We start from the raw sequence: 25,113 nt of genomic DNA, 5'->3' as shown, positions 1-25,113 counted from the left end.
CACTCGCTGTTCAGTCCGAAGGCAACTGATCGCACCGACCCGTATCACTACTGACGAGACCTCAAACTTTTTTTACATCAGGGTCCCAAGTTCATCCCCTTCCCATTATTCAAAGACCAGCCTATGAGAAATACTCTGAGGTTTCGGACACCCCGCAGTATGGTAATCTAGGGTTAATAGAATGTGAGCTTTAGTAAGGAAGATAAGAGAACAAGTTCTGCACATTGAACATTCACTCACAGCAAAGAGAATATTTTCACTTAACGTCTTTGTCGAGAAAATATTTAACAATTGAGCCAAAGGGTGCTTCGATCATTAACGAATCTGAACTTTAATTCGAGTGGTTAAAGGGTGTGCGACGAGTCGAACGAGATACTTTCTTATTCGTCGTTATACTGATATTTGAGAAACACTTTACTGAAAACAAGTATTGCGATCAGCCGAGAGGTGAGGTTGAAAATGGTTGGCCATGTACAAGTATCTGCGTCATATAGTTGTCGATGTATCTGAGAATTACCAGTAGTGGATAATGGCAATAAATGGTGAATTTATGTGACCGTTAATATCGGAATTTTCCTCAGAAAAGCAGAGGCGATATAGCAGTATTTGCAGACCAACGGAGGTTGTTCAGATAGCATTTAATGCTAATAGAACCCCAAGGTTATGGGTTGGGACGATACGCGGAGCGTATTATAGCGTTTAAAATTTTATAGTTTGTATTATTACAAGTACATGACCGGTTCAGTGTATAGCGCGGTATACGTAGACGCGACGAGGGTACAAATGTTATCTCGAGACTCGAAAGTGGCATCTCCGTTGTGCACAAACTTGGGCTTGTCGTATGCAGGTATACGCGAAATACGACGTAAGAGTTATTAGTTTTCTTCCATGCCTTCGTACGAGTATAAGTACTTTGGTCTCGGATACATGTACGCGTACCTGTACGTATGTACATAAACGCGAGATGTAATCTTCAAGAATACAGTGCCCGCATAAGGGAGGCGAGACCATGCTTTCGCGGTGTGATAACGAAGGACTCGCCGAGAACAATGTTCTCTAGCCGACAGAGAATTCCAGCAGCTCTGCTGCCGTTGAGAAATTCTCTGGAGCAGCCTGAGTGACGAAGCTTATCTTGTTATGGTTAGTAAAACACATAGAATAGTATCACAGAGAGTGTCATGGGCATATTGTACCGCCTGACTCAAAACTTGGCACTAAAATTAAACGCTTTAGAGCCCTATTTGTATGCCTCTGACGCTGCTGTGCTTCGGTAGACAATTTTTAGTAACCAATTAAATCCGTTACGGACCATATCCAGCGCCGACCTGAACCAGCTTGTATTCAAGTACCGCGAAGTGGTGAAATTGTTATCCCTGTTGATCGAAAGGTGGATGACGAGGTAGTGCATTAAATAATATTATATTGCTAATAGTTGGGTTGTAGTTGGAGAAAAGTGGATTTATTAAAACCACGAGGATAAAAACGGATCTTCATCGCTTATCGGGGTGGAAAATTTCTTCTCCCGATTTTAACGGCTATACTACACTGAACCTGCGATTGATCGCCAATTCTCTCGTCCACATCGTCGTTTTTTGATACATTCGCTGTTAGATATATGCAGAGTTTCGATTAAAAGAGACGCCTAATCGCGTCCTGCTTTTTCTGGTGCGTAATTTTGACTTTTTATTTCTCCTCTTTCTAGTCATTTTTTATCTCTTTGTTCTTCGCTTTTGTCACCACGATTCGAGGCAAAATCAAAGAGGGATAATTTCGTCGGGTTAACGAGGGAGAAATTGATGCGTGCATGGGTAGTCTATCGAATTTATTCAGCGGTAGAAAGCGGGCCTCCATTCGTTGGAATCTACTCGATCAAACGGACCGTTTAACAATTTTTGTTTCAATTTCAGAATCGAGAACGCTGTTGACAGGGAATTGCTTTTCTCGTGCAGTAGGCGGGATATATAGAAATGGATAAAGAACAGGATGAGGAATACCACGTCGAGCGCTGAACGAGAGCGGCATATATGCTCTGCGAGATCGGTAAAAAAGATCAAGAGACGAGATGAAGGGAGGCATCGAGTCGCGGGTTTATACCCGTAGAAATAGGAGAAAGGCATATCATGAGTGGAATGTGTGCTTCGTGGTTTTGCTTCAGAGAGATGAAAACAGAATATATTTAGAGAAGATCACCGAGGGTAACTTCACCTCGTGCATTATATACGTTTCTAGGACAAGGATTATTCATGGTTCACCTCACTGTCTGCATTTAGAATTCAGTAACGAGTTTTGATGATAATGGGGTTGCTTTTACTGGAATTTGTACAGTATCTGGCAGATAAAAATCAGGACTATATAGATTGTCTTTGATTTGTTTTTTCGTTATTATCCGAAGATATGTTCGTCGTGTGATAGACATTTAGAGATAGAAAGCAAGAGTTGGAAGGATCAAAAAACAAAAAACACGATTCGAAAAAGTAAATGAAAATAAAAAGCTCAGTGCTTTCCGTGATCCTGTTAAAAACTTTCACACGAATACAGCTGCAAGATGTGAATTTTTGTGCCGTTATATCTATTTAAATTTCACGTTCTTGCCGTAGTTTGTTCTCTGTATTTTCCTTAACAATACGAAAAGCTGTATCGACCCATTAGATCACCCGACGTTTTTTTCAATACCCTTGCACGTTGATTTCATTCGAATCAAAGCACAAATTAATTTTTTCATTTCTTCTCTATTCGTTGTATTTAACACATTTTTCGTCCTCAAATGAGGATCAGTTTTACAACCACGATAAATCGGAGTAAAAGTTTTACATCAGAATTTTCACGAGACACATTTTGTTGTACGTGTTCTATTAACACAGGCAAAGGAATTTGAATTCTTGAGAAAGTTTGACGTAGTGACTGCATGAAGGAGAGCAAATTGTTGAATCGGGATACCCGGAAGAACGAAAGTTTGGAGTTTAGTTCTACTTAGTAACGACTAACCGATTACGACGACGGTAAAGTTTAAGACAAGTTTTTCTCTACGTGCCGGCCAATCCTATTCCTACAGTCCTTCCAAAAAACAGACCTACTGGTCTTGTAATATATATGTCTACATATATATGCGTGTATCATACTTACTCTCGCCAACTTCCTTCACGTGAAGTATCAAGGTATCTCTCATTGTCGGCAGGATCACGGTGTCATTGAAGTACATGTCTTTCAGCTTCGCCATCGTATAGGCCTGGTCAGCTACCACCAGGTGTCGTTGCAATATCTGCTCAGCCTGTGGATTGGAAATCAATTTTTGTCATTAGATCAATTTCCACGCGTCAAGGTGCTAAAAAATTAATGTCCTCAAGATCGAGTCATCGAAAGTGGCTCGATTTTATTCCAAAATCAGTTGAATACTTCCAAGACTTGATGGGTTTTAAATTCTAAGTGACATGCTTCAACACCGTAAGTTAGACAGAATTACTGTAACGTAATTGTACTGTAAGATCCGCAAAGATTCAGGAGAAACTTCTATTTCAAAATCTATTTCAGTTAGGTATACAGTATTTGAGGCATTTTAAAGGAAGCTAATGACAATGAGACAAATCGTGTTATTTTTCTGCTGAATTTTACGCTGGAAAAATTTTACCGCTACATTTGCTTATTTCGCAATACTTTCGACAAGCTCAATATCACGGCAAACAGGATCCGGGTGTATTGTAACTTGACTCAGGATCAAAATGGATGATATTGAGAGCCGTATTACCGGAAGTAAGTCTTTGTTGCATACGGTGGTATACATATGTCAGATTGTTTCCCCGCATATATTTACATCAGGCAATAAGACCTAAGGTTGAAAGGAACGATTGAATAGAAGAGCGGTTCTGTCTTACGTGGTAAGAGAATTCGGGCATAAACAGCTTCTTGTAAGTCGAAGGGAATTTGATTTCGGCTGCTTTCCAGGCGAAGTCACGGGGCACAAAGTAAGTGAAACGCTTCCTCGTGTCGTTCAGTTGGTTGTTGAAACCTCGCCGCTGCCCAAGGAAATAGGTTGAGCTGTAAAACGAAACAGATAAAGTTTACATCCGCGACCTAGAAAGAAAAGATACTCAACGAATTGGATATCTGTTTCCTCAATCTATACTTTCTGCATCCCGAAATCTCTTTCTTCATAAAATTCCCCGCGTAATGTAATAATTATTTCACACTGAATTGGCAATTTTTTTGTAACAATTTCATAGTTGTCTTTTTGTTCAACTTTTTTTCTTACCTATCATAAATTTACAGTAGAACCGATTTCAAAGATACACAATGTTGAAGTGATATTTTATTAGGAAATCAATTCAAATTTTCCTCCTTATCTACATAGAAATATAACAATAGTTGTTGAAAACGTCAAGATCAGTCATAAGTCGAGCCAGTTTACAACGAACGACAGTAAGAGATAAAATAAATATTATAAATTTTAGATTAGGGTATGTGAGAAAAAAATGAGACGCAGGACATGAGAAACGAGATTTAGCTTACAGACATGACACTTTTCCTGGATGGCCTCTGCAAGTTTTTTTCATTTCCCTCTTCTGTTCTATTCTGTCGCAAAGTTCTTTCATTTACGTGTTAATTCAACAACGCGATAACTTTACCAATAACTTGAGGAAAAATGTGAAAAAATGCTTTCTGCGATACCTTATTTCGCCAATAATGTTTCACCGAGAATTTCACCTTTCAATTTATTTTATTCTCCGCGTTATTCAAATTCTAAGACGATCAGGAGATCGGTTCAACTTTCAAAGGGGTAAACGTGAATAATAATAACAATAATAGTAATAATACTAATAATAATAACAACAATTGTAAAAAAAGAAAAAGAAATAAATCAACGCAAAACACCTTGATTTGCATTCGAGCAGTTTGTTTGTTTGTTGATTGGTGTTCGGAGTTTATTGTCGGACCGCATGTTTCGGGTGGCTCGAAAGATCGATCGGTGATTATTCCACTTGTTTATATATTTCGGTTCACCGCACGTACAGATTATTTGAACCGCGTTTGCAGTAAATTTTGCCATCAGCGTTTTTGGCGCTCGAAAAATTGGCACGTTTCACGCGTTTAGCGGTTGTATACCTGCATCAAATATATATGCCTGCAGTCGACGTTGTTGATTGTGCCAGGCATGCATAATACACGTCCTACCACTTGAGCAAATATTCGGATCATGATACACGTCGAGAGATGTCGAACACGCATATTGGCAGGAGAAAAATTATACTCATTGTCAGTCAAACCGATTGTTATACCTCTGTATGAAATGATTCTCTATTGCATGCGGAGAAATTTATGTCACGATATTACGGTGCTAGGCAGAACCAATTTCAAACATGGCACTATTTTTTTTTCTCCGACGTGCCTATTTCAAATTCATATAGAATTTATAAGGCTGGAGTATCTTTGCCGGATGAAATTTCTGCGCAAATTTATCTCCGTTAACAGGGTAACCCTTGTAATGATCGAAATAAGACCAATTGAATTTGTACTAATTAATATTTTATCGAAGAATTGAACATTTTCTCATTAATTTTGACCGGATAACTGCGAGGGGCGGGGTTGAAGTTACGAATTTGAAAAGTTTCGAAAGCACCAAATTCCGAATTATTCAGTGACGAAACTTGGAGTTAAGAAATCAAGCTTTTTTCAAAATATCGATAGTCAAAAACAACAGATCAAAGTAGTGAAATTTCACCAAGCTAGAAATTCACAGAATTGACAATCTTTGATCATTCGGAATTTCGATGTCTCAGATTTCGGAATTTTGACTTGTTGGAGTTATACCCTTTCAGAATTTTATTCTATAAGAATGTTGCCCTCGCGGAACTTTGCACTCACGGAACTTTGAGCGTCGGATTTCGAACCATTTGGAACTTTCATGTTTTGTCAAAGTTTGATTTCTTGACTTCTAGTTTGACGACCAAAAAATATAGAATTCGCCGTTTTCTTTAATCTTAGAATTCAGAATATCAACCTCGCCCCCTGATACCCTAAAGATTTGTAAATACAATGGAATTCGCAAAGCGAAATCGTCGAGGAACCAGAACCGTTTGATATCGCGACTATTGCCTCGTTTGGATGTTTAACAGGGTGATGGAATGGTGACGTCACCATCCATCCACCGCATCGAGCTGCAGTGCAGCCACCGGCGTATCGTATGAAGCAGGTAATGGCATTAAATCTATAACACGCAACCCGTAGTTTCTGCTTCACGGGGGTCGTCGTGGGTAACGTATTGCCGGCTGATAGATGGCGGAGATACGTGCAGTGTGTATCTAGGGTCGACCTAATGGCTATTATCGTAATGAAACTAGCATCGGGTCAGACGATACGTGATATGCCATTTCGCCCAATAATTTTCGCGTCCGCAGTGTAGCTGCCTCTGCATTTAAATTCACCGTTCACTCTGAAGCGGGAAAGCGATTCGCCATTTAAAAAAATATCCTATTGCATATAACTTCATGGTTTTGAACGTTTAAAATTTTCGTGCAGAATTCGTGTCGTTTGAGATATAAAGTAAAATATCACAATAACTCATGTAAATGTTCTGGATTTGATAGAGGTTGGTGGTGGTTGGTATGTCAAAAATTAAGATGAAATCAATTCACTCCGGAAGCTTAAAGAAGAGAAACAATGAAATAAAAAGAGGAAAGACAACTATAGACGATGTGGAAAAGTGACATTAATTTTCAATAATATCGTATAAGCTTTTCCTCATGCTGAACGAAAGCAAAAAATGTATTATAGACAGGTTTGGTGATTGACTTTCATCGTTTTACGTGTAGAGTTGAATAAAAAAGGTAAACGAATAAACCTTTGTACCGTAATTTCCAAAGGGTTATAAAGCTCGAGAGGAACACGGCTAAAGTGCACGTATTTAAGCTCATTCTTCTCCGCTAATGCATCGCGCAATTAGTCTTGATACAATATCGTGTTACAAAAAGCAAATTCGAGGACAATTTCCACGAGATCTTGCACCGAGATAATATCGAGTGAGATTTGTCTCGTCGCATGGCATTCATTATATAAAGAGATTTGAATGCGATAGAGATTCTGAAAGGAGAGTTAACGGTGCGCAAATCGAGCCATTCGTCACGAGAGAAACAATTATAACGAATGTGGCTGCTGAAATTATTCCGCATTGCAGCTTCGCCAACACGCTATAACGTAAAATCACAATTATCGTTTCTTTTGATTGAAATTCAATGCAATACAAAGCGATTTCTCTCCGAATATCGTGTAACCGAAATAGCGGAAAATTAATTGCTGGAAAATGTTAAATCGAAGTGAAAGTTTCCCAGACATGAATAGCTCAATTGTAAAAAAAGAAATTTAAATTAAAATTGTTATAGTATAAATTTTTAAACACGCGGAGAAAAGATGTTTTTTCTTTGCTGTATAGTTATGTATATGCGTATAATAACGCGCAAATTGCAAAAAATCCCACTCGCAGCCTTTTTTTAATTCTACTCTCAAATAATTAAATTATTAGGTACTCACTTCAGCATCGGGTCAGTCCTCAGCTTCTCCTGTATCGTGGTGTAAGGAACACCAAGAACTCTGTCGATGATGTGAATAATCCCGTTCGTAGCCGCGATGTTCGGTGTGATAACAGTCGCATTGACGCCACCTCCTTCGACGGTGATCGTGTCGTTTCCACTCGGCCCTTGAACTACGTTGAAGTAAAGACTTTTCCGCTCAGCCGCCGTCGCGACCTGAAATATCTGAGATTAACGGCACGTTCAACGGAGGTTCGAATAAAGGACGCATATCTACAGGTATAACAAAAATTGTCACATACGACATTGAATCACGTTCTGACAGGCATGTTGCAATGTCTTTAACAGATAACGAGTACTATTATCTAGATGAAGACAAGATTATTAAGATGTACGAATTCATCCAGATAAAAACTGCAATGTAGCTTCTCATGCAATGATCTCTATAAAATATAAGATTATTTTCATTTTCATTTAGGTTATCGTAAGGATAACGATAAAGACGGTAAATTCTTGAACCGTGATGAGAAAAAAGAATTGTAAAATCGAAAAAAAAAAAAAAAAAAAAAAATGCTTAGCCGTTGCGAATGATTTTAATACAACGAAATTTTTGTCGAGATCAGGTAAGATTTAGGTTTTCGTCGTGTTTAGTGTGTTACTTCCGGCGTTCCGTCACACATCCTCCTCATCTTCTTCCACCACTTCTTGCCTCTACCTGCTAACTCTTTCACATTCCTCACAGAAACATTATAGTCTTCATCCTGTCCTCCTATTTCCATCCATCCTAAAGCCACTCGTTATCACTTGTACTCCGCTAATTCTGTTCACCACTATTCAAGATTCCCACACCTTTCGTCCACTCGTATTATACTCTTTATCACAGGTCCACTTGTATTCCAACGTCCGTCAACTTCTATTCCATCCTTCATCAAAGACACTTCTATTCCCACGTTCGTATAACTGACTTTAATTCCAACTTCCAGCTTCAACCTTAGTTCTACTCTAAATATTCATTTCACTTATTCTTAATCCACTTCGCATGGTTACGCAAATACAACCTTTCTCCTTAAGATCGTTATGTGTGTTTTAGAATAATGCAGTTCGATTTATGTTTATACCACGATAAAAAAAAAGGTGAAAATAAACAGCAATTTCATTTATAAGATACCTAAAGTTAAAATATAGACTTGCCTCAGATATACCTCTATCGTATTTGGATAAAACATATGGTGAATTTATCAAAGATGATTATCTTACAACGCTGTTAATGTCCGTGTTAATTGGGTGCGCGAACAAGATCAAAGCAAGCAATTACAGAATTTCCCGGTACACGGTGAAAGCTCTTAGCTCCTCAACTTGTCAATCAACATGATAGAGTCCCGATTCCAAGATACGTATTAGACAGAAACTACCCGGGATCTCGTAAGCCGACACAGAACATCTTTGATGAGAATATCACAAAAGCTCAATTATACCTGGAAGCTACCGTGGTTTCAACATTTGAAAGCGATTGCAACGCTATCGTTCGGCGTTAATTTTAGCGTTCTTGCTGCTTTCTAAGCTGCACGACGCAGCTGATTTGCATCACTCTCTTCAACGGCGCAGCCGTTGTCATGTTAATGCGTTATTGCAGGGTTTCGTGTTTTATGCATGCTTTACCTTTCGCCCCTTAGTCGTTCCGCTGCACCCGAACACACACACACACACACACACACAGACAGACACTCACACACAGCCCTTGAAATGCTGATGAGATAACGAAGGTACAGGCTACTCTCTCTCCATCTCGACTGAATAGTCCGCACTTTAAGGTGTCTGACAACCCGTGCGTTACGAATATAAATTGGATGCATTACTCCGGAATTTATATACCAGGCACCTTCGTGAATGTCATCGCAGTTAGATACCCGGCTGCAACGATCTACGAGTCGGGGAATTTCATTAATTTATCATATCGACCATGCAGGCCTCACATTATATATCGCACAAAGGAATTTGCATGTCGAAATCACGAGGCGATCGATCGATCCGTCATTATGTTGAGGAAATTAATATTTTTCTCAAACGGTGAGAGAAATCGAAGAGAAATAAATATTGCAGACTGCCTTGTAAGCACTTTATTGCATAGTTTCCGCACTAATTGATCTGGAATTCTTTATAATTATATCAAACCAGCCGCTTGTTTTTCACGGAAAATATTCTGCCTTTGACAGGCGAATATTATATCTATGCAGGTAAATTTGCAATATGAACTTCATAGCATTCCAGCAGCGGTATTTGCAGGTTATTAAAAAAAAATGCAATTGTGCATCGCAAAGGTCTAAAAAACAGTATTTTTCCGTTATTTCTGTCCAGACAAAAAACAAACTAAAAATATAGGAGTGAAATGTTTTGTTTCTTCGCATCGTTACTGCAGTGGTGCAATGCAGTGCATTGGGCAATCGATGAAATCTCGAATGCCTAGGTACACCGTTAGCTAGCCTCGTCACTCGATGATCGACGTACTGTGACAAGGCGAAATCGATTTCGGTTCTGGATGAGAATTCGGGGCGGGGTCTGTAATCTGTTCCGATAACATTTCCCCTGCCTTTCCTGAGAATAATCTATCGGGCCAATGAATGACTCGGGATTGGTAAATGGTGATTGAAAAGACGAGGTATGTACGCACGTACGTGACATACACTCTATCTGCATACGATATACGTATGTATCTACACGTCCAGCATAAGGCACGAAGAGCTATCTCGACTGTCATAATACGCTCGTTCGGCAAAGAACGAGCCGCACGACGATTACTAATTTGGTGCCACTGCACCGTGATCACCTGCCTTGTGTTTAGAACGGAATACCTAATCTCGTGCGCGGTGCTAACTGTGTTTCAATGCGCCATTAAACTACAGTAACACGCGTATCGCGATGCTAATTGGACGTTGTGTCTAATTATCTCGAACGCCATTGCAGCGCGCGATTATAATTTGCAATTGGTTGGCTGAAAATCGATTCGTTTTATCTGTTTTATCACGGTCGTATTGTGTCGTAGATCGAGTGTTTAGCAAATTATCATATTTGCAAGCTACAAGCATTTTGTTTAAAATTGTTACTCTGGAAATACTAGAATTATAAAGTAAAAGTAAGGAAAGCACTGATATCTATGTTTAGTTTTAAATTCGTAATAAAACTAAGAGATTTGTTCCATTTCACTCTGCCATTCTATTCAGAAAACCATTTTCCTTCTTACGATGGAACACTTTTTTACATTGAATGTACTGTTTCAGTAATTCTGTAGAAAGTAATCTTTGGCATAAAACGAAGCCACGTAAAGTGTACTCGAACGAATCTACAACATTTTTAACAATTTTCAAACATTTTCCACCGAAACTATCGACTTCCAAGCTTTTGTCAATACAGTTCCAGTATTTTTTATTCATGTATATTTGAAGAATTCTTTACAGCTTACGAATACAATAAATATTTAATGAATACACAATGTACAATTATCTGTTAATAAAATGAATAAGAAGTAGAAATTTCCAGCCAATTAATCCACTTGTAAGAAGGTTAGATAAAACTTCTCGCGTCTCACAGGTTTTATGGATACGTGAAAAATTTCTGCATTCATTTTTTCTCACTCTTATGCCGAGTTCGCTCCACATATGCGCAAACAAACGGCGGGGAAAATATCGTATATCTCAATCACGTCACGTCAATCCTGGCACCGGACTTTTCCAGATGCCATTGGCACAGATTGGTGCGACTGATGGCGCGGCATAAATTGAATATATATATACGTAAAAAAAAAAAAAAAACTTCCCGTAGTTAGTTAAATCGATATTAAATATATTCATCTTTACTCAACCAATTTGGCATTACCAAGTCAAATAAAACGTTCGTTATTTCAATGGAGCGGTTGCGATTATCGATCAAGGGATAGAATAAATGCGAAAAAACGAGGCAAAATTTATGTACATTACTCAGAGACTTTTAGAAATTTTTCATCCTTCTCTTGGATCAATTAGAGGACGGTTTAATTATACCCACGACGTTTGTCATTTGATCTCGAAATTACATGCGAAATGGTACCAATTTCGCGGGGTATCGAACAGAAGCACGCATAATTGTTTACTAGATAAATTGAAATTAGTATTCTACAGTAACTAAGCGAAGCCCCGGTGAGCAACGCTGAACGACACGGAACGCAATGCTAATTAAATTTCTGAATATATTACCATTAAATTGGAACTGTACCACTAATACTGATTCCCTGATTACCCAACTGTATACTCATTCTCTGCATGTACCAACTGTTGCGTTGCAAAACTCTTTGGGTCTCACATTTTTTATCTACTAACTTACGAATACTGTACAGGAGGAATGTTAATGCCTAATAGCTGTAATTCGGATAATTAACCGACGGACATATCGACGGATTGAACATAGGCATAATTGACAGTTGATAGATCAGCTGTAATTCATACATGATTCGATAGAAGGTCTAATAGAGCAATACATTACTTACGGAACAAGCATTTTGCTTCTGCAATCTAATAGCGTAAAGAAAATCATATTGCAGTCGGTAGAGAAATTTTACACGTCGGAGTGTTTAAAAGAAAAGAAGAAAAAAAAATTCTAGAATGCGAAATATATGTATAGTGTATTCTATACGTATATTATTATTATATAAAATAATCTGGTGATTTCACGTCATTATTTTTTTTTTTACTCTCTATCTCTTTCTCTCTCATTTCAGTTCTAGTTTTATAATATTTTTTTTTTTTTATGACGGATATTTGAGCGGTAGTGAAAGAGAGCAAAAGAATAATACGAAAGGTAAAAATAATGCTTTGGCGCAGTGATATTTCGATACGAAAAAATATTTCATTCAGCTGGATTTCACGTATCTTCTGTATTCGAATCTATAGCTGTTTTCAGCAGTGAATAGTCGATGCTGCTGCAGCATGCCTCTGCATCTGCATCTATTATATACCGCGAGTGTGAATCAAAGTTGGAGTTAAGCGTTTTATGATTATCGAGCCAAATATATTAAAACACAGACTTTTAAAGAAAAAATCCGCCATAAATTAGCGGAAATGGTGATCTTGCATAATTTTTATTCACGTTGGTAAGAAAAAAAAAAAAAAAATTATAAATAATAATTGTCAAGAGTGGACTCGAAGTCGCTGACGAAAGCTTCCGCAAACAAGGTTATTACCTAAATGTTCTACAATTCGTTTCTCCAGCATACCTAATATACTTCCGAATTGACTGCCGGCTCGTTACCAACGAATCAACTCAAGAAGCTTCAAAGCGAGAATTGTCCGAGGCTCGGAAAGATAATAAAACGAAAACGGAAAGAGGAAGGTCATTTATCACTCTCGTTTTTCATCCGCAATATAAACTGTTTAATTTCGAGTACGCTGCCTACCTGACTTATCAAGCCACTAATTCCATTTCCAAAAACCTAATTTTACTCAGTTTCTTCCTTTCCCCGGTGGTTTCCGGCTGCCTTCCAATTATCACTACCCCTACCGATTCTAGATTACATCCGGATCCCGGATGTATACCACTCTGAGCCTCGTGTAATTAGCTCAGTATCGAAGCTTTCGGAACGAGGAACATGATTGGGTACTTTTTGCCAATCTTCTTACCCTTCCGGTTCTTCTTCTTTCTTCGGCATGGATCATTACGTAGCTAGTAACTTGCGCCGAACTTTTCCGGAATCTTGCAATACTTCTATATCGTATAAAATTTTCTTTCCGATGTTTCATACACGCAGAAACGAATTGACCTCAATATTCTTTTTCTATAAACCGTCACTGCAATCCGAAAATAAAAGTAATTTATATTGATTGCATTGTAAGCTGTAACAGTTTGAAATGCCGCACATGTAATGCAATATACCTGGGGCTGGGAGAAAATCGTTGCGATTTCTGTCAAGAGTGCATATTTTATTCGTTCGATGTGAAACGTCATTGTATTTAACGATACTGCGCCGCCGGGCTAGAGGGACTTTATCGAATACTGCAAACCTGCTGAAGTTTGAACAGCTTCGAGAGCTCAGGTTTACAGGTATATGTATTGTACGATACATGCACGTAGCCAAGTCGTCTCAGACAAGCCAGTCAAGGAGTTGAATAAGTTGGAAATTGGTACTGAGGTTATATCCATTAATTTCTACGATATTACCTGCTTTGCTATTATATCCTGATACCCGTGATATTAATATACACTTACCAGAGTATATTTTTTTTCCAATTATGAAATAAGTTAGCGAAGTCGACTTCTGAAAACAGCAGGAGTTTCATATCAACGAAATGTTTCCATTGTTCCACGTTGTGCAAACCAAATGTGGTAGGTTTTGATATTAAACAAATTATCAGGATAATAATAAACTCATCCACTGACTTTGGATTAAAAATTTTCACTCTAGAAATCTGAAATTTGATCAGTTTCTGAATCGATACTTTACATCAAGTTCTTTCAGAACTGTGATACGAAGTGAATTTTCTAAAAGGAATATTTGAGCTAGAAAAATTTTCATGTAGAAAACAAAACTTTGGTCAAATATTCATGTAAGATAGTTAATGTCGTATACGAATATCGAGAGTAAAAATGGTACATATTAAGTTACATCGCTCACGTTATGTATTGAAAGAAAGGGACTCGTTTACTGCGTCGCATCGATTGTAGTCCCGACGTCTCAATTTTGGTGGTCCAAACGATAACGCGAAAACTTTCGAGCACCATTTACCGTTAAATGGCAGGAAAAATGACTTCCAGTTTATCGGTTATTTGCGAGCCAAGAGTTCAGGATGTGTTATTTTGGAGTGAAAGTGACATGGAACGAAACTAAGTTCCAGCATTTTCAATACGCTTAACTTAACCGAACTCAAATGAATAAGAAAACCGTTTCGAAAAATCAGGGCAAGATAAAATGGAAGAGAAATTATCCGCAGCGTCTGGTAAAGAGATTTATGTAATAACGGCGCAAAGGTTGTTCGGTGAAAAAGCGCGCAGCATATGTTCAGCGAGCTTTTGTGCCTTAATGAAAGATATAACCTGCCTGCTGAACTATGAAGCCAGGTGAAGTTTACTTGGGGCACCTTGTTAGCCTTCGAGCTGTACACAGAGTCTAGAGAGTACTCTAGTGAGGATAGGAATATCCTCATCACGCGAGCTGAGTGAAATTCTGCACGTTTAATTATGCTCTCGATATTAATAAAGCCTCATTACGAGAGGATGGTGGAGCTATTCTTAAATTGAGTTTGGATATGTGGTGTCGGTGCTTCATTAAACTATGTTTCAAATCCTGGCTATTCACTCTTCGCGTAGCGTATACAAGGAATTTTCAATGATATGGCTGCACGGATGTGGTATTTCAGGATGGAATGGTTCGTAGAATTTCGGATATTTCGTACCTACTCACGTATTACAGGGACTAATTGGTATTGAGTTCGGAGCGGATGAGTTCGAGGAACGCTAATCGATTAGAGAACATCGCCTAGCAAGCAACAAGTAGACCCTCTTGTATGAATTATATCAGCAGGGCGACGAGACACCAGGATTAAGGATATTTTGCTAACCAATTTCCCTATTAGCAGTTCCTTCGACGGAAATGGGAATTCGATGTATTGCGAGGATCTTGAAGTCACTGTTCTCTAAAATATTGTAACACTAATATGGTCGGTATTTTTTACGCACATTCAAAAGATTTGTACCCACATCCATGCACGTCAATTCTGTAGTTTCAGCGAATACCGTTGTTCCAACTTCAGAACTTATGCGTATGATATTATCGACATGCAGTGGCTACGATACACATTTTGCATACATTTTCGACGTAGCACTAAATTGTCAACAAAAATGTTTTGCTTCTACTATTTGGATTGAAAAAAAACGATAACTAATAACGATAATGACGAAGCCAATGAGGTTCTTTCTTACTAGAAAGAAGGCGTCGATCGTTCTTTTGAAAAAAGAAAATGATTAAAAAATACACAATCAATAACATGCACTGCATTCTAACTGAGAGAGATGGAGAGAATGCAAAACTAGTAGATCGATGTATTTTATTACCTCCCAGGGTTTCCGTCCGATGCTTGCAATCTTAAAGAATAATCTTGCATTGTAGACGGATTTTTGTAAAACGCACTTGAGGATGCATCGCATGTACAGTCTGGTCAGAAATGCGTCGTGAGAACGCGGTAAAAAATTAAATGAAATTTAAACAGACGCTATGTTGAAGTTAGTTGAATTGACTTCAAATGAAGCAGTTATTCGATCAGAAAAGAAATACTTTTAAAACTATAAATTTTAATTTAAACGACCCAAGCATGTAATTCTTCGTTCCATGTTCACGTACGTATTTATTGAGTTTGGTGGACCGATATGCTCTCGTTATTAATAATTATTGTATCGATGACTGTGTGGTTTGAAGGTCATTAAAATTTCTTTAAGTATCCTCGCTTTAAAAGATTTAAACCTTACAATTGAAAATAAGATAAAATCAAGAAAAGCTATTAATATATTAATAATTGTATTTATTTACTTGAAAATAATGTTTTTAGATAAGTTTTCTGTATTGAGAGGATATGTGTCTATATACATTCAAGATCAACTCAATTAACTTCGGTTGAGCTCTTTGAGCTTTAATGACAATTGTTTGATGATATTTTTGATTCAACCTTTTTTCTAATCAGATTACCTGTCAAGTGATGCAACCCCAATTTGTTTTGAGAATATTTCGTCAAACATCGCCAATTAACAACATGCCTAATCCCATTCTGTTTCCGTACTAATGAATACTGCAGTGATTCCTTTTTAATGCCCTATGAAAGAGCATTAAAGAATTGAAAGAATTTCCCCGACCAAAGTTAACTGCGACGCTAACGACGAACCGAATATGCGAAACAGTTTGTTTAACAGTTTTTACCAACCTGGAGGTTCTTGTTGTTCTTCAAAATCTTTTCCAGTGGCAGCTGCTCTCTCACGTAATGCAACTTCAATATTTCCAGCATGCGTTTCTTGTCTTGGCGAATGTGCTGCAAGCTTGCATCCTCCCATGCCGCATTGCTGGGTGCGAACAACGTCACTTGTCGCTGTCTGGTGATGTCGTTTAAGAAATCTTCTCCAACGTCCATAATTGCTTCGTAAAATTTGTAGACTGGTCCATCTTCTTTGTCCTAGATAACAACAAAACCTTCGTTATCGCTTTGTACAAACGGTCAAACGATTTTCAAATCCAACGTCATCCGCAACAATAATTTTTCACTTATGTTACACAAAATCTGTAGTGCAAAGAAGAATTCGATTTTTCATTATTTTTCTTTGATACGGATGAGAATAATGAAATTCTTATTGTTATCCGTTTCTAAAGAGATTTAATTGATTAAGGCTAAAAAAAATCTTTTAATTTCTCTACGCTAAAAGTTTATTCATCAATTTTCTGCGCTGAATAAAAAGCTCATTCCGAGATTCAACAAGAGTCTGCGGATGCGAATGACGTCAAATTGCGCTAAATTTACGAGGGTTGTATTATATAACGTAACATACGGAGATAAAAATAAAACGTAACGTGTATATTATGTGAAAGAATATTGATTATCTGTATTATATCTATGACTACAAAAAAGACGAAGGTAATAAAAACATTAACTACACAAAGATTTTTTTCTGTCGAGAATAATTATAATAATTTATATATAGTCTATACAATTACTATATTTTCGAATAAATTGTGTTATGGTAGAGGAAAAATTTGAAGTAAACTCGTTCGTTCGAATTGTGTTCAGATCGTTGTGTAGGATTAATTCGGTTTATTCTTACGGTGCCGAGTCGAGATATGAAATTTAAGTTAACAAATGACGGTTATGATTATATTATTTACAAGAAGTTATTGTAGCACCGCTTCATCAGTAAAAGCTGACTGAATTGTTAATTTATAATATAATTACGCGTGCAAAGCAATTCTAAACAATCATTATTCTCTTACACTCATTGTTGGTTTTTCAGTTTTTGACGGTTCATTTTCAGAAAAAAACTGAAACGAGACTGAAAATGAGTTTAAATTCATCTGTCTAAGGATTGCTTACTGAGAAATAAATTGCGTCGTGATACAACGTGTTTAATCCACAATTTGATCAGGCGATGTTGGTTTCGTCTAAATTTGATTTCACGATAATTTCACAATGATCTTAATACGCAGTTATTTGAAGGGATTTATAATATTGTTGAGTTAAGGCGGTTTGCCGATCGTGAGAGAAGTTTCGTGAGTTTTGGTGAGTTCCATAAGTACTTACGATGCCCTAAACGACATGCAGAATCCAATAGAGACATGCAAAGCACCACAGAATAATAATATAATATAATATCATTAAATTGATAGAAATATTACACACATAAATGTATTTAATATATATATATTATAATGTTAATATATGTATATATATATATATATATATTATGCAAATATTAACAATCAAAAAGTTATTCAAATCACAGAGACATAATAATATACTGCAGTAACTCTTATTATTTTCTCGTACATTTTTCCAATCAACTGAAAATGATTAGGATTACGCGACTAGGTTTTTTTACCCTTATTATTGCATATGAGAAATTTCAAGTTATTAATAGCTGTGTCCAACAATGAAAATATGCCATCTATTTTTCCTATGAAATATTAAACTTGGACATGAATACAAAAGTTAAAAGCGAGAAATAAAAAACTTTTCTCGCAATTCAGTAACTTAAATTTATTGGAAAAGTTTGAAAATTGGAATTCACTTCATTCTTGTTTTATCTCTTTTCAAAAGTAAATGAACAGTTTTCAATGATAATAGCATCAGAAGTAATTAGTAAACCATGATTTTCATCCTTCACACAGACACATGGGAAGAAAATGAAAATTTGATTGATCATCCGTTGAGAATAATAGCTTTATCAGTTTTTTACTGACAGTTATTTCTAAATCCATTCCAGGTGTTTAATAACCTTATTACGTTATTACTCTTTATATTTCACGGCATTTTGCTCTGTACGAACTTTAATATCGATAGTCGACAAATTATCACCTGGTCGTGTCTAGTCAAATACATTTTGAATGAATGAAAAAAAATGGGATGATGATAAAGAAAAACACATTACTAAACCAACCTGTTCCTGGAAATAATCCAAGTTATTACGATTCGACTTAGTGAAATATATTATTTCAAATTATCGTTATTTCCACGTTCAAAGTCGCTGCGAAGGTCTGTGGGTAGATTTCGGGTACAACGCAAAAATGAACAGAACGTTGTAAAATTATTTGAAAAGAATTACAAGTTGACAGTATGTATCGATTTTCGAACGACCATCTGGAGTTTGAAATTGGTGAAAACTTGTGAGACAAGAGTGGTTCGTAAACATGATTGTATATTGAATCGAGTATAGATCATGTTGAAACTGAACACGCGACGCGGTAAAATGTCTGCCTGACTGCAGGCGATTAACGCGCTGCAACACCGTCGATGATGAACGTTGGGTGAACCGTGATTTATGGTGGTAGGTAAGTAACATATCGACGCCGTTGTTATGGGAAAAAATATTAATTTTCCATTGTTGAGTTATAGTGTCTGGGTGCACTTTGATAACGCATGCGGCATGCTCATGCGACTAATCGTCCATCGTGCATGTGACTCGGTTGAAGTCACGATAATAATGGCAATTTACACTGCGATCCGTGATGGTTAATTAATCACCGACCAAATGCCGCGAGACGTGCTCTGCACCTCCAGGGTTCTTGTTTTCCGTAACGCAAATCCGAATATCCCGTTTAACTGCCCGGTGCAACGGCTGCGCTGCATGCGAACTTTGAGAAGTTCCGGAAGTAGGTACGGAAAAAGTTGGGGCGGCAGAACCGCCAGCGATTTTTGACGATCGGTAAGCCAAACAAGCCGGTGACAAGAAAGTTACCCGAGGTAGTCCGTCGAAAACAACAGACGCGTATTTTTTTTACTCGCCAATTCAGTCGTTTAAGGGTTAAGAACCACTTTTAAAATTTACCCGGTTAAAATGAGGGACGCAGTTGGGATCTTTGAGTATAAAAATATTATTATTGTTGATTGATAACGAATAATGTCCAATGAATTATACGAAAAAAATTTCACGTCATTATGGAGCAATCCTGAAAAATCATTTTTTGGGGTAAACTTTAGATTAACTGTTAACTGGGCTGAATTAGCTGGCTGAAACAATTAGCCAGTCAAAATAGTTAGCCGGTTAACCAGCTATATCTAAAAAATATACAAAATCAACAAGCCAACGAATTTTTCATCTTTCAGATGCGAACTTGTAACTGGAATAAGTTTTATTATATTCACTTTACAGAATTATTGTCATCCAATTATCCAAGGTGCCTAAAAATTTGATCAATCAACAATAATCAGCTAAGCTAAGAATGAAAATTAATTGACGTCAAATCGTGATACTTTTTTGGGTTAACTTTTTAAAGTAACTTACTAAGCTCCGGATATTTTAGAATAATTTATTATGTATAATTTCCAAACTGTAGTTAGTATATTATTAGGTGACATTAAAATTGAATTTGCTCAAAAACTTCTCTAATTTTAAGTGACGAACGTCTATTTATGTGGTATTTTAGTTAGAAATTCGAATCCAAGAGGTGAAAGATTTATTTGCTTGTTGATTTTTTGCATTTTTATGTTTGGCCAGTTAAAATTAGCAACTTAGCTATTTTTGGCCGACTAATTCCTTAAACCAGTTAACTTTCAGCTAATTCGGCTCAGTTAACTATCTTGACCGGCTAAATCGTACAGCACTAGTTGTTGGCCCTTAAATGGGTAGAAAGTATGTAAAAACGAAGTACTAATTACGGTTCACAGAATGAAAGACTTTGTGTTTAAGAAGACTCCCACATGGTAACTTTATTAAGTAATTGCAGTTTGGCGGTTTTTGTCTATTCTTAATTAACCTTCGACGTTCCACATATGTCACTCCTCTTTAACGTTCAACAAGTTTTAACCCCTAGTACATAATCCGCGCCCCCTGCATTTCCAGAACCAAACCGTAGTTATGATTATTAATTATGGACGTTGAAGCTTAATCAGTCAGAAAATATAAGCTCAATTGTCGTTTCCCTCTGATGGATTCCGCAAGTTTCATGGCAGCAATAATTCAAACTCAAAGAACCGAATTCTGGCAGTCTTGCATTCAATGTGACTAATTTTTTAAATTATGTAACCGAGAAACTTGATTTTGGTATTTTTTCACGACTAGCAACAAACGTCGAAGTTAAAAAAGCTGAAAAAATACTCGTTATTTTTTCCCTCACCTTGCATAATCCCACACTAACAAGTACGAGGAAAATTTGACAAAACCGAATCCATCGAGACGACGCTTTGTTTCAACGTCCGTTAAAATTTACTCCTATTTTTTCAAGAAGCTTATTTCAAAATTACTTTGCACAGCCCCAAGCTGCGGGAGAGAATGACTTAGCAAGGGCAGGTAGGCAGAGGCACGTGTCGATTTCAAAGAGATGTTTTTTCTGCGGACAAAGGCGGTCAAGCTCCAGTATAAATGTCAGCTGGCTTTGTCGATCCACAGAAAACGACTCGAATTCCGTGTTTTTCCCAGTGGAATTTTGCAATTTTCACAGGTTTCGAGTATAAGGTGATCGTACAATGTCCGCACCAATTACTCGGCAAATGAAATTCGTTTAACACCCCGCCGACGCAGGGCGGCAAGCGAACTTTATTGCTCTCGAGTTTAAATTCCCGGTTAGAGCGAAACTCGGTGTCTCGTAATCTTGGAAAAGAAGCTATCGGTCTCATCGGGGACTTTTTTTCCAAGGCGTGAAAAATTTCACGGGAAACAATATTAGCGGAATTCCGGAGGTCACGAAACCCCGGGGGCTGTTTGTATCGACTTTGGCCGCGCCTGCCTGCCAGGCTGTGTTTGCTTCCCGGGTTTGTTTTTAGAATAGTAGGTTAAATTAGTTTACGCAAGTTTGGTGGCTGCGCGAAACACGCAAAACACGCCTGTACTTCGCGAAGCTGGACCTGAAGGCTTATCGCATTAGAAAATTGCCATTATTACAAGGACGAAACGAGTTGAACCTGACAGCGACCTAAATCAATTGGATGTGCAGGGAAATAACGAATTAAACCGACAAATTTCTTCTTGTTGTTATTCTCACAGTCCTTGATTCATTTTCATTTCAGTATTGGCAGCTCTATCCATGTTAAATAGTTGCTTGAATCACATTTTCCCGAAATTTCATGAATATTCAAATCGTTTGTAGCGTCGGAAAACTTTCCAACATGGAAGGTTTCTGTGATGCTATATGAAAAGAAATAAGGATCGGAGGATGAAGTATGGAACGAACTAAATTTGTTTAAATACTCAATTGAGCCAAGAGAAATTGTTGCAATTTATTGGCTCACAGGGGAAAAACCGTTGAGGCATAAAAACCCCTTATTATTACAGTAGTAAAGTTGTGTCAAGAGCGTATGAGGTGTTAGTATACGATCAATGGTTGTGTCTCGTAAGTGGAGAGCTGCCGTGAGATTCAGAGGCCGAAGGCGTGAATCTACGGGGGTTCGATCGGCTGGCGAGAACCTACTGTTTAAATTGGAGAGGAGAGGAAGAGAACCAGAGAGTTCCGAGCGCAACCGGAATGGTCGGAGACTCGAATCAGACTGACTAACCGAGCGTCGATTCCCGGTCAGTTATTTATTCTTCCAACGATCAGCGCCATCTTGCGGTTAACGACGATCCACCCGATCGCGCCTAAACTTACCGCGGTTTGTTGGTAGCGGTACGAGCGGTAGAGATTTCGGGTATCAGATGGGGTAGAAAGTACGCAGGGACATGGGAAAGGTAAGGATTGGTACGGTCTGAACATCGTTATTGTAACGATATCCATTTTACTCGAATTATTTTACATCAACTGTAAAACAATGAAATTTTCTCAGTGTACCTTGTACAAATAACGTTTTACAAAATATGTGAAAATATTTACTCTTGCCAAGAAGAAATTTCCAGGCTCTAATCGCCGTAGATTTTTGCCTGACGCTCTTTAATGAAGGTTTCGGTGGGTGCTGACAGATTTTTGGCAAAAGAATATAAGAGAGTCATCGCACTAACAGTCCGTCATGCAACGAGTAACACTCATGCTTCATTAAAAAATTGTATAAAATTCAGTCAGTGTGCTCAATTTCACCTGAACTACAACCTGCATGCACTTTAAATGCTTATAGATTATCGTTCCCGTTCAGTACGTTGTTATACTACATAGATAATATAATTTTTTAAAGGAAAAAAATCCACGTTTACTTAGGAGAAGTTCGTCTCTATGTGCAGTCCGTGAATTTTTAAATCGGAAATTCCACCAACTATTGTCAATAGAAATTGTAATGCAGATTTTGAACTGAATTCATAATACCTGCAATTTTTAGACTCACGCAATAATTCCAAACTCAAGGAATATGGTTAAGTGGGTCTTAAGGCAGGTATTGAGAGGGTCTACAATAACGATGTTTTATGTGGCACAAGGTGTACAAAAAAACTGTAAAAATTGTAGCCAAGCCCACGTTTCATTTTACCTTGTTTTCTTTTTCTTACAACTCCCAAAGTTTTGATAATAATTGATGAATTTCCCTGAATATTGTGCAATTGAAACGGAACATTTACCATCTATTCCGAATGGAGGCGGAGAGGAATGGGTAAACATTGAATTTTCGTAAGCTTTGATGTTCTTGATTTCGAAAGAACGGAATGGCGATTCGTCTCGTGAGGATGTTTTTATTATTTTCTTATTTAAAAAATGTTAAAGCAAGACGAAGCGTCGAGCGTTCAAGTCATTCATACATCGATGAATACGTCGAAAGCAGAGTAAAAAAATCCTCACCATCTCATAAATGGTGATTTATAAGAGGCAAACAACACTTGCGATGCAAGCAGTGCTAATCACGTCTATAAAACATGTATAAGTGTACGAAATAGATAAACAGTGACAGCTCATAAAACAGTATTATGTAATAAGTCGAGAAAAAGAGGAGTTGAAGAGTTAAAGAATAAGAAAAATGAAAATAAATTAAAAAGTACGGTGCTTATGACAAGTTAATATGAGATATGAAGACGAAAGAAGAAAAAGAAAACCTGCTGATAATATGACAAAATAAATGATCGAAATGTATAGAAAAAGGCTGCTGCAAAATTACCTTGAAAGACTGCACAGAGAAACCAGAAACCAGGGTTGTCCATAATACAAGAAGCGAACAGAAAAAGAGATAGAGTATAATTGTATTATTATCTGTTCCTCGAAATTAAATTATTCCCACGCATTTCGAGGGTGTTGTACAGTAATAAATAATGTGTACAGGGTTAAATATATACGCTATTATATACAGAGGTTCAAAAATCAATACGGGGCGAGGATAAGATCGAACTATATTACGCGTAAAATTGATATGTAATCTCTGTTTAAACAAGGGAGCGACACGTTCCAGTTTTATGGGACTGGAATGAGTAAATTTTTACAAATGAAGGGAAAATGATTATCTGCACTCACGTCGCAATTGTTTACCAGAAAAATTTTTGCTTCAGGCGTTTTAGATCCAAAAATAAAATACGAGGTATGCAAATGCAGATTCAGGATTTTCGGAATTGATTTCATTTTGCCGATCAACGATGTTGTCGATCGTGACTGACTTAATAGAGAAATTAATCAAGTAATTGGCTATCGAGATTTGTTCGTTATCATCGACACTTCTTCACCGAAAAATAAGAGACTGTGACAGTTGAAATCGGATCATGAATAGACCTGTAAATTCTGCCCACTGTAGCTGCGAGTTGAAACTTCTAGATTGGTGTTGTTTATTTATTTATTTTTTTGTTTATCTGAAGGATTCAATTTTTCAGAAAACAAGTACAACGTGACAGTGCATTTCCACTTCTCTCGTTTGTCGAAGTTCAATCATAATGGTGCCGTTTAAACTTTCGACGCCTATAATTAGAAAGTACCCTCATATACACAATCAGGCTGCCAATGTCGCTCATTTAACCCTCACGCTGCACGCCTCCTGTGTGTAACACCGATGTCACGACGGAGTCACTGGAAACCGCAAATCAAAAATCATTGCGTAGAAACAAAGATGTCGATTAAGATAATTTGAAAACATTCTAGAATATTTAAGTATTCCATTTTAAGGCAAATTAGTTATCATTAGCCAAATAAAATTTTGAATAAAATACAAAAATCATGATCTGAATTTTCACTACTTGAGGCTGAAAATTGACCGAGTTCCTCTCAAGCACAGATGCTGAAAAAAAAACCCGAAGATACTGCGTGACAAGAAAAAGATATTTATTTGCGTGAGTGAAGTTGAATTTTTGGGTCAAGAATGAATTAACGATTTTTGCGATATTTCATTATTTATCATGGATCAAATCAGATTATTCTGGATGTTTTTCATACAGAATTTATGGCGAACATACCGCGGGGTAATTTTGATCTTAATGTGCAGCGTGAGGGTTAAAACGTAATTAATTGCTTTATAAATGTGGCATAATTTCTATAACTTTATATAATGTATGAATA

The 25,113-nt window shown here is 37.3% G+C and overlaps 1 protein-coding gene across 6 annotated transcripts in view; it reads right to left on the bottom strand.

Annotated features, from left to right (window-relative positions):
- The window catches only part of LOC124406456 (fasciclin-1), a 213,020-nt gene that overhangs the window by 4,440 nt on the left and 183,467 nt on the right, over positions 1 to 25,113 (bottom strand). Inside the window, exons 8-14 of one of the 6 annotated variants that reach the window (XM_046881869.1) lie at positions 23,735 to 23,743; positions 17,813 to 17,818; positions 16,451 to 16,696; positions 15,591 to 15,620; positions 7,519 to 7,742; positions 3,870 to 4,032; positions 3,124 to 3,268 (exon numbers count right to left, since the gene is read on the bottom strand). In XM_046881869.1, the coding sequence (XP_046737825.1) occupies positions 3,124 to 3,268; positions 3,870 to 4,032; positions 7,519 to 7,742; positions 15,591 to 15,620; positions 16,451 to 16,696; positions 17,813 to 17,818; positions 23,735 to 23,743 (823 nt within the window). The remainder of the gene's footprint in view (positions 1 to 3,123; positions 3,269 to 3,869; positions 4,033 to 7,518; positions 7,743 to 15,590; positions 15,621 to 16,450; positions 16,697 to 17,812; positions 17,819 to 23,734; positions 23,744 to 25,113) is intronic. The other 5 variants (XM_046881871.1, XM_046881870.1, XM_046881873.1 and 2 more) reach the window with 5 other exon arrangements.

Source organism: Diprion similis, chromosome 6, assembly GCF_021155765.1.
Source record: "Diprion similis isolate iyDipSimi1 chromosome 6, iyDipSimi1.1, whole genome shotgun sequence".
NCBI lineage: Eukaryota > Metazoa > Arthropoda > Insecta > Hymenoptera > Diprionidae > Diprion > Diprion similis.
This window is presented reverse-complemented; position numbering and strand designations above follow the sequence as displayed.